General features: G+C 34.1%; 1 protein-coding gene across 1 annotated transcript; it reads right to left on the bottom strand.

The window, feature by feature from the left end:
• Window positions 1–216: 216 nt before the first annotated feature.
• On the bottom strand, window positions 217–3,154 carry LOC134258598 (uncharacterized). The gene is made up of 2 exons (XM_062741155.1): window positions 2,368–3,154; window positions 217–617 (listed from the first exon to the last, which is right to left on the bottom strand). Exons 1-2 carry the CDS (start codon window positions 3,152–3,154, stop codon window positions 217–219), a joined length of 1,188 nt encoding a protein of 395 aa, XP_062597139.1.
• Between the last annotated feature and the right edge of the window lie 15,118 nt (window positions 3,155–18,272).

Raw genomic sequence — 18,272 nt, forward strand, 5'->3', positions numbered from 1 at the left:
GATTTCAAAATCAATATAAATAAATCAAATAAATAATCAAGAAGTGAGAGAATTTATATTGATGAATAATGGAACTAGGAGACAGTGCATTATGTAAGCAATTTTGTTATTAACACATGTATTCACCAATTCAAGTTCAGTACCGTTTTTTTATCCTTGGAGGGAGAATAAAAAAAACACTCAAAGTGTGAAAGTCACGTAGAAACAATGAAAGTTTTAGTCTAATCCATTAAGCCTGATAACGGAAAAATATGTCTCTGGGTACAAAGTACCAGCTATGTATACTTGCATCCAGACTCTGTCCCCCATCTGTAACTGATAGATTACTAGATTGGAACCTGACTGGTAAACATTAGATTGGGGTAAAATAGCCCAGGCCATGACCCCTGCTTTTTCTGAACCATTAATCATTATTTTTGTCCAGAAGATTTTATTATTAACTGCCACATTAGTAGAGAATATGAGGTAGAGTCCAGCCTTAGGAGCAGTAAACACTCCTGTTGTAGGGTTGTATCCTCCTCCTACCTGGAATATGATTTTTGGGAATTTAACTGTTTCTCCATCTGTATACATACTACCATATGTTCCTGCTGTAAAAGCTACGTTGGATATTAAGCCTGAAAAATACACAGGACTGTAATACATACGTGCAACTTGTTAATTTAATTTCTTTTCGCAAATTAGCACAAGCAAATTGAATTTTTCAACTGTTATTTTGATGTTATAAGTGAGATAATAAGTGTTGTCTTTGATCTGATATTTTGATTTTTAAAGGATGATATTAATTACAGAATTGTATATGATGAGTAAAAGTAATGAATATTTTAAGAACTGTATATTAAATCTAAAATATAGATAAGGATTTCGGAATTTGCAGATTCGGAATATGCCGCAGGAATTTTTATACATGTATATAAAATCTAAATTGTACATTATAGAATGCCAAAAATACAGAGAAATATTTTGTGTAGTGCTGAGTATATAATTCATAAGTAATTTGTTTTCAATTATGGTTCAGAAAAGAAATATTTTATTAAAACAGGGTGAAGTATAGTTTTCCCGCGTTTTGTAGAATAGCGGGAAAACATTGTATGATAGGAACGTATTTTATTGGAAATGCCTGTGTATGGTAGACGTAAGAAGGCCAATGAGAAGGGGGTATTTCGTGAGGTGTTGGGTCATTCAAAGCCAATGCTCCGCAGAACACACACGTATTTTTCTTTTTATCTTAACGTTTAAATATATAATATTTACAAGATTATTGTCATATATTTTGATTTTGCTTTATTGTACATGTTCATATATGGTGTTTATGCATATCAAGTACTGCACCGATTGCACGTCCGGTATTCTCCTTTGAGACATTATTTACATAGCAACGGACACAGGTTTTCCATAGTTTCTCGTCTATGTTTTTTCCTTGGCGATTTTTAATGTCTTTGATAGGGATGTAATGCATAGCATGTAACGTAGAGTTGACAAAAACATTGCAGTACTTCATTGATCGCATACACATTAATGTATGCCTGCTTGTTATGTATTGCTATTAAATAAATGCCAGCTGCTCCCACTAAGCTAGCCTGGCTTACAGCTTATGTGTTGTATTATTTGAGGTGTAGTCTTTCATATAATGGGTGAAGATTATACGAAAGTAGAAAGAAAAAGTACATTAAAATTTCATGTAAATTTGAAACAGTAGAGATGTTTATTTAAGAAATAAAGTCCGCGTTTTCGTGAATGTTGTAGAATAACCTCCGAGGTCGAGAAATGTTGTTTGAAAGATAAAAGTCGAGGCGTTAGAGAAACGAATTAGGTCACCATGTCTCGATAACGCTGTTCCATTTAACACCAGAGCGAAATTTTGTTTACTTACCTGTGTATGGAAATCAGACGATTTAAGCTTTCGTTGCATTAAAAATAGCTTTCTGAATTACAAATTTGTTCGCAATATGTATTGATTAATTTTAGTGAATAGATGCAGTAACAAAATCATGTTCCGGTTTTACTAAAATCACGTTGTTTAAATGTGTAGGGATGTCCGTGGAATAGCCCGCTTAGCTATAAAAACCGACCTTCATCAGCAACTTGATGCAATTTACAGTGTTTATACTGCAAAAGACGACACATCTGTGCGGTCTAAACAAGTATTTCATTCTACAGCCAAACATGCAATTGAATTGTTCAAGTTTGATACGTGTTTCTGATCTGATAATTTTTGATGACGTTCGTGATTTATTGGAGAATAATGTCCGGCGGTTTCCTTTGATGTTTACAATAATCGTGGTAGAATTAAAAATAATACATGTATTTCATTACAAAACGACCTCGTGTATTTATAACAATATGAAAAGAAAACAATATACGTACTATTTTTAAGATGGATGATTGTATCATTCAGATTGGCTATGTTATTTTTCTGGGAATTAGACATTGCTTCAATCTCACTCTTCATCTTTTGTTGCTGCGCATCCAAACTTAAAACAGAAGATGGTAGCCACGCTGTGTTATTGTGTACATCTAGAAGAGAAAGTGATAAGTGTTGAATGGTCATATTCTGTTGCTCTTCTTGTATTTTTTGCTGTTGTTTAAACTTGGAAAGTGTGACATTGAGCATAGTCATATTATTGTGAACATCAAATAGTGACAGTGATAAATATCGGTCTCGTTGTTCCAAGTCTTTGACTGTGGTAGACATGTTCTTCATCATTTTCTGTTCGCTGTCCCTGACTGTCTGCTCTATTTCAAAGGATAGAGTGTTCTCCAGCCGTTGTAGGTCTTCCTTTGTTGTCAAGTTTTGTTGTGTTAAAATCGATGAAGAATTCAGATTGTCAAGTCTTTTTTTCAAGATTTTGTTTTCACTTTGCACATCTAGAAGTGAGTTCTCAAGGACTGTTATCTTCACTTGGGCTCTCTGAATCTCTCCTTCTAATAACTTTTGCTGTTGTTCAAATTGCTGATTTTTGGTAGCTTGTTGTTTCTGATCCATCATTATAGAATCGAAAACTTTTTCCATATGAAGAAGTTGTTTATACACATCAGGATCAGAATGTCCCTGAGATGCCGAGGTAGCATTGATCTGTCCGTGAACCAACAAACTCTCTGCTTTCAAAAATATGCACAGAAGTACAATGAAGGTGCTTGTTATCCAGTACATTTTGATGTTGTGTGATAAACCTCAATGCAGACAAGTTCATTTGGATTTGTGTCTTTATTATAAATAAATTGTTGTTATCATCTGACAAACACTAAATCACATACAAACTGTAATCTTTAATCTATATAAATACACTGGTAATCATTTAGTGGTATGTACTGCATGAACACCTTATCTTTATGAGAAAAAAACAGAATTCATATATTATTTTAATGTAAATCTAAAAATAGATAAGATCATTTTATTTTCTTGGATGCAAACGTGAATTCTCTCTAGCTTATTCCCATAAGGTTTTAAGCTCACCTGAACAAAATGCCTAAGTGAGCTTTTCTGACCACCTGTTCCGTCGTCTGTCTATCTGTCTGAGTGTTTAAATTTACGATAATGTTTAAAATTTTATATTTTAAATTCTTACAAGGAACCACTGGGCCGAGTTTAACCAAACTCGTTATTGAATATTCCACTCATTTTTTAAGGAGAAAAATGAAGTAATCTTGAAATTTTTGTGGAGTCATTGAAAAATCGTTTTAGGAACCAATTTACCGGAACAGTTGAAACATATGTTTCTTTAAATCATATCCCCTGAAGTTTTCTAAATCTACATTCGAATTATATAGGGGAAAAAATCTTGATAGCACTAAAATGACCAACGACAGTAACAAAAAAATGTCAAATTTTCGGGACGTTCGGTCCCTTCCTCAGGACAAAGTAAAATAGTTAAAAAGTCATAAGAAGAAAGGAAAAAGAGGGAAAAAAGACAACTAACACTGCTACTAAACTGCCAAATACTATATATTTACAATGTTACATGTTGAATTCTCAAGTTTATCATCAATAGTAAGAAAGAAATCCGGACTGCTATGAAATACGTCAGGTGTAACGTTGAATTTTGACCCGGTTTGAAAATTGACCCGGGGTCATTTTTTTCAACGTTAGATATTGAGACCTAAGCTGCTGAATTTAGACGCTAGTTCGTTGAAAAATGAATCGGGTCGTGGAATTTTGATCATGAAACCGGTTCTAAATTCAACAGCATAAAAACACATTTATGACATGGTTTTCACAACTGTGATTTAATTCATAGGCGTCTGGAACGGGGAAGGGGGTGTTAGGGATGCTTACACCCCCGTTTTTCCAGAGATAGACATGATATAGGTATTGAACAATGTGAAATTGGTTTAGCCCCCCCCCCCTTCCCGCTAACAACAGGCACGTGACAGTGTAGTCAAATAAAGAAAAGTAACTGGTAGTGCTTTAAAAAATAAAAATTGGATCCTACCCCCATCCCCCCACCACCAATAGGATTTTTGGGTTTGGACAATGGCCAAAGTTTCTTTTTCTTGTCAATTTTTTCAGATTTGAATATTTTTCTTTTTCAATAAGCCCCTCACCCCCGCACTTTCAATTTGCTTCCTACACCAATGTAATCAATGCAAACTTAATTCAGTCATATTCTAAAAATAAAATATTTTTTAAAATATCTTAGATTTCAAAGTTACATGCTTTAGCTTAAGTTTAGCTTAAATCGCAGTATTTCATGTAATATTTATTTAAAAAGAAGTACATTTGTATATAGTTAAACAATATACAATTTAGTTCAGAAATTTGTTTATTTATATATAGATATTTTTTTTTTTGCTAACAACACTTCATTTATTTTAATTTTAAAATTCGTGATATTAGTATTTGGAAAATGGTGAGAGTTACATGTAAACGCATGATGCACGTTCGTTTTAATGCTTATTTAATTATGCACAACATGAATGACTTTAAATGTCCAACTTGAAAACCGGATTTTTTTAAAATAAAAGGTTTAGTAAAACAGTTCAAGAACGAACCTCACAAATTATACATTGTTTTTTTAGTTAGAGGATGTAAAAAGAGGGGGTGTACCATATATAGTATAGAATAGGCATCATAACCGGGCGAAGGGCAAGGGGAGAGAGCCCTCCCCCTCCCCACTAGGCATCGAAAATGCGGCTTACTCTTTTTGGGTTTATTACTCCCCTTCCCTGTTTTATTTGTTGCCGACGTCTTTCTATTGAAAGAGAAAGCGTTATTCTTAAGAGAGAGAGATATCTTCTACCCATCTTCTCCTTTTCTCGACGAGAGTAAATCAATTCATTAGTTTATGAAAGATAAATAAACTGAAATAGAATCTTTCCATTACTAAAATCTAAAATCAGAATTTTTGTTTTTACATTTATTTTTCATAGTGGGTTAAATGTATCCATGGTAAAATATATTGATGTAAACTCTTAACGCACTTTGAAAAAAAAATTCAAAGTGCGTTGAGTATGACCAAATTTTAACGCAAAAAATTTTCAAAGTGCGTTGATTTTGTCCCAATTTTAACGCACTTTGAAATTTATTTTCAAAGTGCGTAATTTTTTCAAAGTGCGTTGCCACATACCTTGTAAATTCTCTTCAAGGTAGCAGGAACTTACCCATGAGATTCTGTAATAGTTGACGGACTCCGAGTCAGCAACCCTGAGATTTTCTCAAATATGTCTCAGAAAATTTGCCCTTTTCATACCAACCGGTACAAAACAGTTCTCAAAACTGATTTTTTTTAAAACTACATTTATTTGTTTTTAATAAAAAAAATACCAGAAGGAGAGGAAAAATGCTTGTATCAAAACCCGTCGCTGCTATTACATATTCATTAACTCATCATTAACTCATAAATTACAGTGATGTATGCAGACTCTAGGCTGACCCTCTCTTCTCTAATCAATTTAGGATAACAATAAAATGATCATTTTAATGTATAATTTATGTATTTCGTAATACCAGTGGATGTATTTTTGCTTGCACAAAAGATTCTAACACCGCTTAAAACTTTGATTTTTAACAATCACTCGTAAAGTCTCAAACATGGATTTAATTTATCATTACGCAATTTTGTAGTTTACAAACAAAGCAATAATAAAGAAATAATTTATTTTTATTTGTTATGCACTTTAATCGTTATTTTCTATCAGTTAAAAAGTAAGCTAATCTTACTTATACTCTCTTAAATTTAGATTCTCAACTAGAAGTAGAAACAGATCTCTGTGAATTTCAGACGAGGAATGTTCTCCTTAATGATAAATTGTAAACACTATCATAGACTTTTTAATCGATAGGTTCTAAATCAGCACATTTTTTAAATGAGGGTCATGTTATCTTTTTTTTTTATTAAATTCATGTTTGCGAAATTCTTCTGTTTCTAGTCACCGAGTAGATCTAAATTTTTTTATTCATAGATTTTTTTTTTAAATCCGACATCTTATTTGCAATATAAATTTCATGTACATTATCACAAATATGGAGTGGACTGCTGGTATCGTGTTGGTTCTTTCTATTACATTTTCTGGTGCATTGCTCCATGGAAACTCCAATGTGTCTGTTCCCTCAAACGAACATACTGATCCAGATGTGTATAAACAACTGCTTCATCTTGAGACAAATTTAGTGTCAGTTTATAGAGAAATGGCGACATTGAAAGAACAAAATCTACAACAAAAGAAGACCTCTGAAGAACAACAACAATTGATACATACGCTCAACCAGACAATTCAGAATTTAAAAAGTGATAATGGTGTCTTGAAAGACAAACTGGATACCTTGAATTCTACATTTTGTCATCAAAATTATTCTTATGTCGATGATACCACAAAAGAACTAAAATTTCAGACACAGACTCTATCACTTGCAATTATGGAATTGAATAAATCTAGTTCTGAGGACATCCAAACATTAAGAAATATCATCACAAGAAGAGAACAGGAAGTGCCGAAAAATGTAACCTCTGTCGTCAATAGCCTTTAAAAAATGATAAATACTTATCACTTTCCCTTTTGGATGTTCAAAAACATCTCAGCGGTAGGAGCGTTACTCCAACAACAACAGAAGACACAATCAGAACAGTATAAATTAATTGGGTTTATCCAATATGGATTAACCTGGTTATTTCGTGCAGCTTAATGTTTTACATGCAAAGATAGATAACTCTTAGTTTCTTAACATCATCGGGCTCGGTGCTTAAAAAAATTCTTGATATTTCTTGTATGCGCATGTCTTCTAGAATATTCCTTTTGAATCTGTAAATTGAAAGAAGCAGATGCAAAGATTTTTTAAAAGAATTAATCGCAGGCGCGGATCCAGAAATTTTTTCCAGGGGGGGGGGGGTCCACCCCAGTCAAAAAAAAACCAATCCCAAAAATTTCTTGACAAGCAAAAAAAAACAAAAACAAAAAAACAAAAACCTAAACTCGCCCAAACGTCAAAAACCTATTTCGTGGGGGGTGGGGGGGGTGGGGGTGGGTGGGGGGGTGGGGGGGGGGTGGATAGTGGTGACTACTATTACCTCAAATCTTTCACTTTTCATACCCATTCCACACATATTCGCGTTTACCAGGGGGGTCAGCGTTTTCCAGGGGGGTCCATGGTAACTTTTTTCTTGTTTTAGTATATACAATTTTTAACCTGGTAAATTCCAGGGGGGTCCTGACCCCCCCGACCCCCCCTCTAGATCCGCGCATGAATCGATCATCATTTGCTGATTTATTGTCAAATACAAGTAAATATGTTACGTGTATCAAAAGATTCGAAGGCCAGGAGACCTTATTCCAGAGAAATCACAAGAAGTTCCGTATCCAGACCTAAAACATAGAGAAGGCCTAATTAAGGCCCTGTCACACCAAGCTGCGTTCACACGGAGTCATTACGGCGTTGTTAAATCTTTTAAATCGCCGTGGAATCGCAGGGAAAATGCACAAATTTCTATAAAATTTTCATAATATGAAGATGTCACGGCGTCCCTACGGCGACGGACGCGATTCTACGGCGATCTCACGGCGTTCTTCTGCGTTCCCACGGAGATCTCTCGGCGATTGACTGCGCTCCCGCAGAGTTTTCACGGCGCGTTAGGAGTTTTCACCTCGTCTTCACGGCGTTCTCACTGCGATGGCTGTGTTCACGATACGTTTACAATGCGTTCTATACTCATTAACTTAAATTCAGAACGAATGTAAAACATTTTTGTTTAAAGATTCAAGTTACACGATGAGAAGACTTCTAAACATGCCAAGAAAATATTCTTATTAATTAAAAATATTCTATTTACATAATTAAGTACTTAATTATTAATAGTTTTAAGATTAATCTCCCTTTTTTCAATTTTATCGGTTCAGAGGTGTTGTTAGATTTTCTTTGATTATGTTATGAATGTAAAAAAAAAATAAACACGCTGAAAAGTTTTCTACAAAATTTAAGTGCAACAACAGAACAAGTTCTGATGTAATTTTCTCTTCCATTTTTGTTTTCACTTAAATGCCCCTAGTGCAAAAATATGTTAGAATTACTGCTGATCAAATATACCATTGCTCTTGTTTTGTGAGCTGGCTGACAACGCTCTAACAACGCCGTGAAAGCGCATTGTGATCGCCAACGGACCCTGTAGAAACGCCATGGGAGCGCAATGATCGCAGTGACGACTCCGTGCTGTCGCCGTGTAATCGCAGTCCAAAAAATCTCAAGACGATAAATCTTATTAGAAGCGCCGTAAAAACGCGATAGAAACGCAGTGACATCTCCAAGGACTCCGCGACATCTCCGTGAGGTCTCCGTGGAAGCGCAGTCTACTATCACTGCGTTCGTGCCGCGATCATGTGCGTCTTCACGGCGTTCGTACGGAGCTCCCACTACGTTGTTGGAGATCTCACCGCGCTGCTACGGCGATCATACTACGTTTCTACGGCGTTCTTATCAGACCGCGATCACACGGCGCGTACTTTGTGCATGCCCAAAGTGATCGCCGTCCCCTGGCGTTCTAGGAGACCCTACGCGACCCTACGGCGTTCAGTGGAGATCTCGTCGCGTTGTCACGGCGCTGTAGGAGACTCTACTGCGATCACCTCGGCGTTTTGCATTTTTTGAGGACGCCGTGCAGTCGCCGTGAGGACGCAGCCCCGGTGTGACAGGGGTTTAACTGTAGCAACTCATGCAGTTCTGAACATGATGTCGCCATTGTCGAGAAGGCACCTGACTCAGAGTCACTGTAACTTCCTTAGTTTACCTGTTACCTGCTATTCCAGCTCAACATAATCGAGGTACAGTTTAATTTGACCCAAATCCTTTTATTAATTATCGGATTTTTAATTTTTACGAATTTCCATACAATGCAACATTCAAATGACGTCATACTTGTTATCAAGGGGAATCCTATGCATGTTTTTCACAAAATATGACCCCTTTTTCCACCATTGCCATTTGCCAAAACCAATATCGAGTGATTTGTGTATTTCTGCACATTTGGGAATTTGCCTAAATCTAATACACGTGTATCCGTCGTGGTTTAAACCAGAATTACAAATTTGCTTGAAAAAAACAAGACCCTGCATAAATAGTCTATAAACTATCCATCTATCCACTGGTCACCTTTACATAGTAATAATTTGGGATTTCCATCGTTTGTTATGTTTTCTACGGTGATCTAGTAATGCCATTTTTATATAATTTTCAATGAAAATATCGGGGTTTGTTAATAATAAAAAAAAAAATCGTCCCATTACATGTACATAAACATTTAATTTCTTTAAATATACATGTACATAGAATTAATTTTTAAATCAAAGTACTCAGAAGTACAGAGAGCCGGGCTCATTTACAGAGTAGAATGGATTTCTTACATGAGTCACGTTTATATTCTGATGAAAAAATTATTTTATAACTATCAATATAAATGATAAGACACTGTCAGTGAGTTTTTCAATCCTAATACCACGGTCCGATTTTGTCAGAATCAGAATTAATCTGGTACCGCAGCTGAATGTAAACAAACAGCCCAGTATGGTTCCCTCTCCTGCTTTACCTCGTATGTGTAGAGAACTACGGTAACACTGATTATCAAAAATCCTTACGCTAATGAACTATGTTCTTTGACTTATGAAGTTTTCAAAGTCATTACTACTAATGCTTATTTTATATAGAAAAAACTTCGTTTTATTTTTTGTTGCTTTATTTAGCGTTTGTATTACTAGTATCTCAAAAGCGGTTGAGAATAAGAACTATATTTTTGCACGTAACTTTAAAATGGCGACTATGGGGTCAACATCCTGCCTTGAACAGGATCACATAAGCCGGCAATTGCTCTATGAGCAATAAGCCCGGCTAAAAATTGAATTAATCGAATAATTAAACGTTTAACAATATATTTTTTTTTTCTAAACGACTCCCAAAATGATTAAATAAATAAATAAAAATAAGGTATTCTAGACTTATTGATTTGTAATTAATATTAATTCTATTTCGTGGGAATTTTAATTGTAGGACACGTCACACCATTTCCTAGCTGCAATAATGTAGCCCTCTCCGATTTTTTTTATCTGATGTTTTCTGGAGAGGGCTACAATTCCATCGCATCTCCGTAATGGTGCAAATATATTTTTTTGATAAAGGTGATTGGAGGCAAAATAAATTATTTTTACATTAAACTTACTTCTTATAAGACAGAATTTTTATTCACTGTCAACAACATAGCCTGTTAAACTCGAAAACCATGTAAAATAAATCTGTCTCTTCCCAGCTGCAATATTCAGCAGCCATGACAGTTCACGCGTGACGTAGTGAGACTTTCGCTTGAAATTTGGAACAACCAAATAAAGCAAATGTCGATGTTTATAAACAATTGTGCTATAATATATTACAAAAACATCGATAATTAAAACCATTTCAAGTGTTATTTTTGCGCAAACAGCGATACGTATGTTTAAAATAAGGGAATTCCTAAATACAATCCATCAAGGTCAGTAAACATGGCGGATAAATTCAAGTTAAGCTGTTGACACACACGAAAAATAACCGATATATGGGTCGTTGTGAATATTTTTGGATCGATTTATGTTTTGCATAATTACATATTTGGATTCAAGGTAAGAGATAATTATAAAATTGCCGTTTACTGATAATTTGAGCCGAAATCCGTGCGGGAGTGATCCACTGCCGCATCTGCGCCATTATAGAGATCCTAAGGAGTTGTAGCCCTCTCCCCCCCCCAAAAAAAAAAAAAATGGAGAGGGCTACATTATTGCAGCTAACCATTTCCTAGTCGTGTATGGCAAGAATAATCTATAAAATTAATGCATTTCAATTTTATTTACATAGTTCAGTGGTTACGGTGTTGTGATTAGTAAACATTGGTGTTGCCCACATTGACCGGTTGACTGGCCTGAGGAGTAATACAGGGATATCGCCTTCCTAGAAATTGTATCTGTTGTACTAAGGATTATGATCTGGGCTGAAAGTTTAAAAAAAAAAAAAAAAAAACAACAACAACAACTTCATATTGACAATTTTTTCTTTGGTTTATAGCAATTTAATCACAAATCATCCAAAAACAAAAGAATTATGGCATTAGTCGGGATGTTATAGTTATGCAGATTTTTTAAGTTTAATGATTGGGAAAAAAAAATAATTTATCTAAATTTCTTCGGTATAAAGTTCACTTTATATCATATTTTAATAAACAAACAAATGCATATTTTCATCAAGAGATAATACTCGGATTAGTTTGAAATTCAGACTATTTCTTAAAATATCTTGCAAACACATATGCGCTGTCCATAGACTTTAATATTAAAATCAATGTGCAATTAATTGGCTAGTAATCAACATGTTGGAACATTTTTGTTTGACAACATTTTCAAATTATGACTACAATATTGCCGACTTGGCGTAGAACTATAATAATTAATCAATCAAAATATTTTGCTACCATGATTTAAAATATCGGACTATTCATTTCTTAGGTACAAAATATGGTCGTTATACATTGTATAAACTTTATACAAAGCTTTGCAGTTTTTGAATATTCAGTCAACTGAAGTTAAGACGTACTGATTTTTTCACATTGGGGTTGCAACCCACTTGTATACAAAAGTGTTTACAGAGGAAAATATTACGCAGATGGGAAGGTGGCAGTTGGGCGCCAAGGCTGTGTATTGAGCAAAATATTTAGATACGATACAATAATTTTTTTTCTAAAGATATATGCGATATATTGGATTCTATTACAAGTCATTCATAGAAGGCTTATAAATCATTTAACGTATGAATTTCATAAAAATTTCATTAAAAAAGTGTTTCATTGTCATTACAACTTACACCTCAAATTAAAACTTTTAATGACTATCAAATCAAAACTTTTAATGACTGTAAAATCAACATTTTAAATTAAAATTGTCTATGCTTTAGTAATAATTCTAAAAACTGTGTTATTGCCTGAAAAAATTGAGTGATTATTCAACAGATTTAATTTAAAAAAAAAGTGAAATATGATCTTTGGTGATTGAAGTTCCTATCTTTTTAACAGAATCAGAAGAAAAAATGCCTGTCCGATACGTATTGGAAGTTAATTTTCGACACGATATGTTTCTTGTATATTGATAGGTATCGAAAAATTGATAAAACCCTACAGTCAGCAGCCTACAAATCTTACATAAGACCATTGTCGTAAATTTACCTTCTCTTTATATATTGTTTTATATTATGACACAACGTTGCAATTCAAATATTGCTTTGACATTTACTTAGTATTCCCACAAACTTTTATTATTTTGCCTCAAAATAATTGATAAAATGCCTTGCAAATTTAGAATGACAGAAGTGTAGACATATGATTAATAGTTCATGTGCTACATTTGTGGTAAGTAAGTTTAAGGGTCGTGGTGCATCAATCAATTATCCACGTATTAGGACGCATTGCAAGGGAGATACTGGAGTTTTTCAGATTTGGGAAACAATTTTATTTATACCTTGAGAAATTATATCAATTGAGTAATTTTGTTTTGTGAACATTTCTGCGATGCTTGTCATGAGCCCCATTGTGTGCGAGTTGCTCATTTATCATTTTCAATGCAATTTGCATTAATTTTAAAATTTCAATCTTAAGGCGCAATTTGTGCCTTTCACTCACCAATTTGGTTATTTTGGTGCGATTTTTACCTAATTTGTGCACGATTTGTGCTTTTATTGTTCATATGGGCGGCAAAATCGCCGCCCCAATTTTAGTTTGAGACGGATGGGTCATGCGACTATGTCCCTTGACCCATTTGGCTTAATACATATATTTTGGTGCGATTTGTACCTAATTTGAGCACGATTTTATTAGTTATCCAGGTTCAATCAAGGGTGTACGGGGATTTACCCCGGGTTTTATTCCATACACCCTGAGGCCGAAGGCCGAAGGGTGTATGGAATACAACCCGGGGTAAATCTCCGTACACCCTTGATTGAACCTGGATAACGAATTTATTTCCTTTGTACCCATAAAAATGCTTTGTAAACATGATTTTTAGCTTTTATCATAGAAAATGTATGCATTGTGACGTCACGTTTATTTACACCCGGCTCAAGTCGGGTGCACGGATATTTACACCCGACTTTGTAACCAATCAAAGCTCGTGTTACAAGCTAGATAGGAAATAAGTGTTGTTACTCTGGGCCGCAAAATTGCCGCCCCAATTTTAGTTTGTGGCGGATGGGTCCCTTGACCCATCTGGCATAATTTTGCAAAGAAGGCTGTCTCCGGGGGGTACTGTTTTTTTCCAGACTCCTTGGATCAAGGTGGTATTTCTCTTGCTCATCATCTATATTCACTTACCTATGCTGCCATATAATCATAATGATCGGCGCATACATTGTGTTATATCTAATTTATTATTAAATGGCCATGACAAGCACGCCAAAACAAATAAAGTCTTCTTTTTATTGACTGTATTTTCAGACTTCGTAAACCTTTTACTGGGGTTAATCTGATCAAGTGTGGTTCTGTTATTGTCTTGGTCCAATGTCACGAAATAACACAGGCGGGAATACAAAATCTCCAAACACGTATGTATACAAAGGTGTTTCTTTAATATTTCTGTAATCGTGTATATATATCTTTTACCCTTTTATAATAAAATAATATTCATATATGATATTTCATTTTGGAACTTCATATTTATGTTATGATTTGGGCCGTGGATATCGACCTGGATAGCTCAGTTGATACAGCACATGATTGGAGATGCATGGGTCCCGGGTTCGATTTCTCCCTTCCTGTTACATTTATATTAGCATTTCCCACTTTTACATTTATATATGACTGTGACAACAAAAATTATTTAACTCATAGTATCTACATTTAGCGATAAGTTTTCAGAATCATTAGGATATCTTCCATATACAATGCTATTTAAAAAGAAATCTCATGGTGCCATACATGTTTTGTTAAATCCTGTAGTTAAAATAAAACTTTGGAATGACCTGTATCCTCAATACAGAGGCAGTCGCAACTTCTCGGGCCTTTCTGTCTAGCTGTAAAACAACCTCGAATATATATGGAAGACGCTATGACAACCCCCTTTTCATGATCTTTGAAATAAATGCATGGGAGACCTTTTAACTGTGGAACATGGAGTTTAACTTTATTCAATGTAATGATATTACCTAAAATATTCTGTAGAAAGGACTTCTAACTCCGCCAATCCTGTATTTGAATAAACAGGAAATGTATGAATTTTTAACATTCGGTGATCACATTCGAGGTTGTTTTTCCGACCTATGACGGAAAGACCCGAGATGATGCGATTGAATACAGAGGATCACTCTGGAAAAGACTGGCGTCGAACACTCTTTTTTTTTATTAAAGAAATTATATGAAAAATTATTTTGTAATGTTTCAATAATATAGGTAAACAATCACATTCTTAATATTTTAAAAATATTTTCTTCAAGGTTTAGAGACAACCGTTGCTTTTACAGCTAGAGTTGGAGCTAGCGAAAATATGGCATCTTCACCTGGACAAACTATTATATTCCTACAAGTTATCTCCTAGTGGGAGGAGGGTATAACCCTTCAACAGGAATATTATCGCCCCGAAGGCTGGACTGTATCTTATATTCTGTACTAATGTGGCATATTACCTTGAAATCTACTGGACAAAAATAATGATTAATGGTTCAGTTAAGGCAGGAGTCATGGCTTGGACTTCATCATGTTCATTATCTGTTAATATCTACCAATCAGCCTCCAACCTTGTTGTCCACCAGTTACAGGTGGGGGAGTCTGGATACAAGTACTAGAAGGTCATCACCTGTACTCAAAATATCCCGATACAACTTTTCTGTTGTCATGATCAATGGATTTCTATAATATTGTCACTGGTGCACGGTATAAGTAGCCAGAGGGGAAAAGCTTTCGAAAAAAATCCGTATTTAAGAAACTGAATATTTTCACATAAAATAAAACTAAAACAAATTGTAGCTCGTGATTAAGAGATTAATGGATATGTTGTTAAAAGATATATAAATATTTAACATTCGATATACACTATTATGGAACGCCAAATTAATATACATGTATTTAATATTTGTACCTATCTTTAAATAATTGTACCTTTCTTCAGTTGAATTGTACCTATCTTCAAATGCACTGTGCCTATATTTAAATTAATTGTTTCTATCTTCAAATAAATTAGAGATAGCTACAATTTAATTATACCTATCTTTAAGGTAGTCCGATCCTCAGGTTTATAAAATTAGTATATAAGTAATGAAAAATACTCATAAAAGTATCTCTGAATCCACAAACTTATGTAAATTTATCCACAGTATTTCTTTAAAGTTAAAGATTAAAGTTAATCATATTATATAGGGAAAATTGTCAAATCTCCAATATTTTTGCAGATATTTTAGGTTAAAAAATAATAGGTATCCAGGCATTCAGAGACATTGTCATGATTTTTATACTTATTTGGTATTTTTTGTCTTCTATTTCTGTCATGTATTCTATAATACATAGTGTAAAAGGCTTTTGCTATCATTGCAAGACACCACAAATCACTTCTTATTTCATATCATACTAATAAGTATTTGTATCTAAGGCTGGGTTCAAGAAAATCTTATTTCTCTAAAACTGTATTCATTTTTTCCCCTTTTATAGGGTCCAAATGTCAACTTTTATAAGACCTTTTCTAAGACTTCCAAAAACCTCTTATAAAGATGAATAAAATGAAAATTGTTGCATGAAAAATTTCATTTTCAAGCATCATTTCGATGCATTTCAAATTAAATATGAATTTTTGGAGTTATCCTTCCTGGCTGAGGATCAGATATCCTTAATTCATTTGAAGATAGGTACAATTGGTTTGATGATAGGTACAAATGCAATGAATTGAAGATGGGTATAATTGATTTAAAGATAGGTACAATTGAATTGAACCTATCTTTAATTACTAAGATATTGGTAATAACAACTACTCCCTTTATCATACGTCATTTCCGATACGTCACAGCTGGGGCGAAATTTTTATCGGAATCTTCATCTGGCTGCAATACAAACTATACCTACATGATATACATGTGTATTTTTATAAGTACGAGGGTTGTCCAAAAAGTTCGTGGACATGGACGTTTTTGTCAAAATAAATGGTTCTATATGCATCTATTGTATATCAAAGTATTTCTTATAAAAAATCAAGTCAGAATGGTTTTACCTTTATTGATGAAACGTAATATTTTTGTAAAAATCAGGGTCTTTAAAAATCGAAGATTGTGCACACGGTCCAGTCTGACGTTAAGCTAATTTCATTATAACGTCAAACATGTGGATTTTGACTGTACACATGTTAATGGACACACACTTAATTATTTTTTTTAGTGCTAGCAATAATCTTAAAGTATATATTATGATTTAATTAATTTTTCAAACTCAAAACAAAGCACACAAATTTACGAGTGTCATCTAAATAAACAGTTTGTATACACAAACTGTACAGCCCAGTCGAACGCTGCGCTAGATTTATAACGAATAGAAATCTCCATTTTCAGTAAATAATATGTGTTTTTAAATTCTTGTAATGTCTTCGAATTTGTACACATCGTTGAAAAATCGTACATACTAATCTGAAATTAATACACTAAATATATATCAATAAATTTGAGTTGTTTTAACAAATATTTTGTCACTTACGTCGTTTCAACCGTATAAAAACTTATTTTTTTAATCGGACGCTGCCCCGTGCGGATGGGCGACGTCGCTTTTTAGCTCTACTGGTCAGAGACCAGAAGAGCTTATGCGATAGTAAGGTGTCCGTCGTCCGTCCGTCTGTCTGTCTGTCTGTCCGTCTGTCTGTAAACAATTTTTCAAAACGCTACTCCTCCTACAGTTTTGGTCTGATTTTAATATAACTTGGCATACAAGTAGACTACACAAAGATACATAAAATAGTGCATCGGATTTTGATTTCGATGAACGGTGTTGCCATGGATACTAAAAATAGAATTTTCTGTGAAATTCCTTTAAAACGCTACTCCTCCTATAATTTTGATCTGATTTCAATATAACTTGGCACACAAGTAGACTACACTAAGGTACATTAAATTGTGCATCGGTTTTTGATTTCGATGAACGGTGTTGCCATGGTAACTAATAATAGAATTTTCTGTGAAATTCCTTTAAAACGCTACTCCTCCTACAATTTTGATCTGATTTCAATATAACATGGCACACAAGTAGACTACACTAAGATACATAAAATAGTGCATCGGTTTTTGATTTCGTTGAACGGTGTTGCCATTGTTACTAAAAATAGAATTTTCTGTAAAATTCCTTTAAAAAATTACTCCTCCTACAGTTTCGGTCTGATTTCAGTATAACTTGGCACACAAGTAGTCTACACTAAGATACATAGAATAATGCATCGGATTTTGATTTCAATGAACGGTGTTGCCATGGTTACTAAAAAAAGAATTTCATGTGAAATTCCTTTAAAACATTACTCCTCCTACAGTTTTGGTCTGATTGCAATAGAAGTTGGCAAACAAGTAGACTACACTAAGATATATAAAATAGTGCATCGGTTTTTGATTTTGATGAATAGTGTTGCCATTGTTACTAAAAATAGAAATGTCTGTGAAATTCCTTTAAAACGCTACTCCTTCTACAGTTGTGGTATGATGGCAATGGCTTCTTTTCTCGTCCTTTGTTATAAGTACAAACCAGTAGAGCTACAGTTTCGACAGAGACTTCTGTTTTTTTTTGTGTTTGTTTTTTTTTTTGATCGAGTTTTGACACATATTTGTAAGAGGT

Source organism: Saccostrea cucullata, unplaced genomic scaffold, assembly GCF_032062105.1.
Source record: "Saccostrea cucullata isolate Sc308-1 unplaced genomic scaffold, CSIRO_AGI_Scuc_v1 ctg1203, whole genome shotgun sequence".
In the NCBI taxonomy this organism is placed as follows: domain Eukaryota; kingdom Metazoa; phylum Mollusca; class Bivalvia; order Ostreida; family Ostreidae; genus Saccostrea; species Saccostrea cuccullata.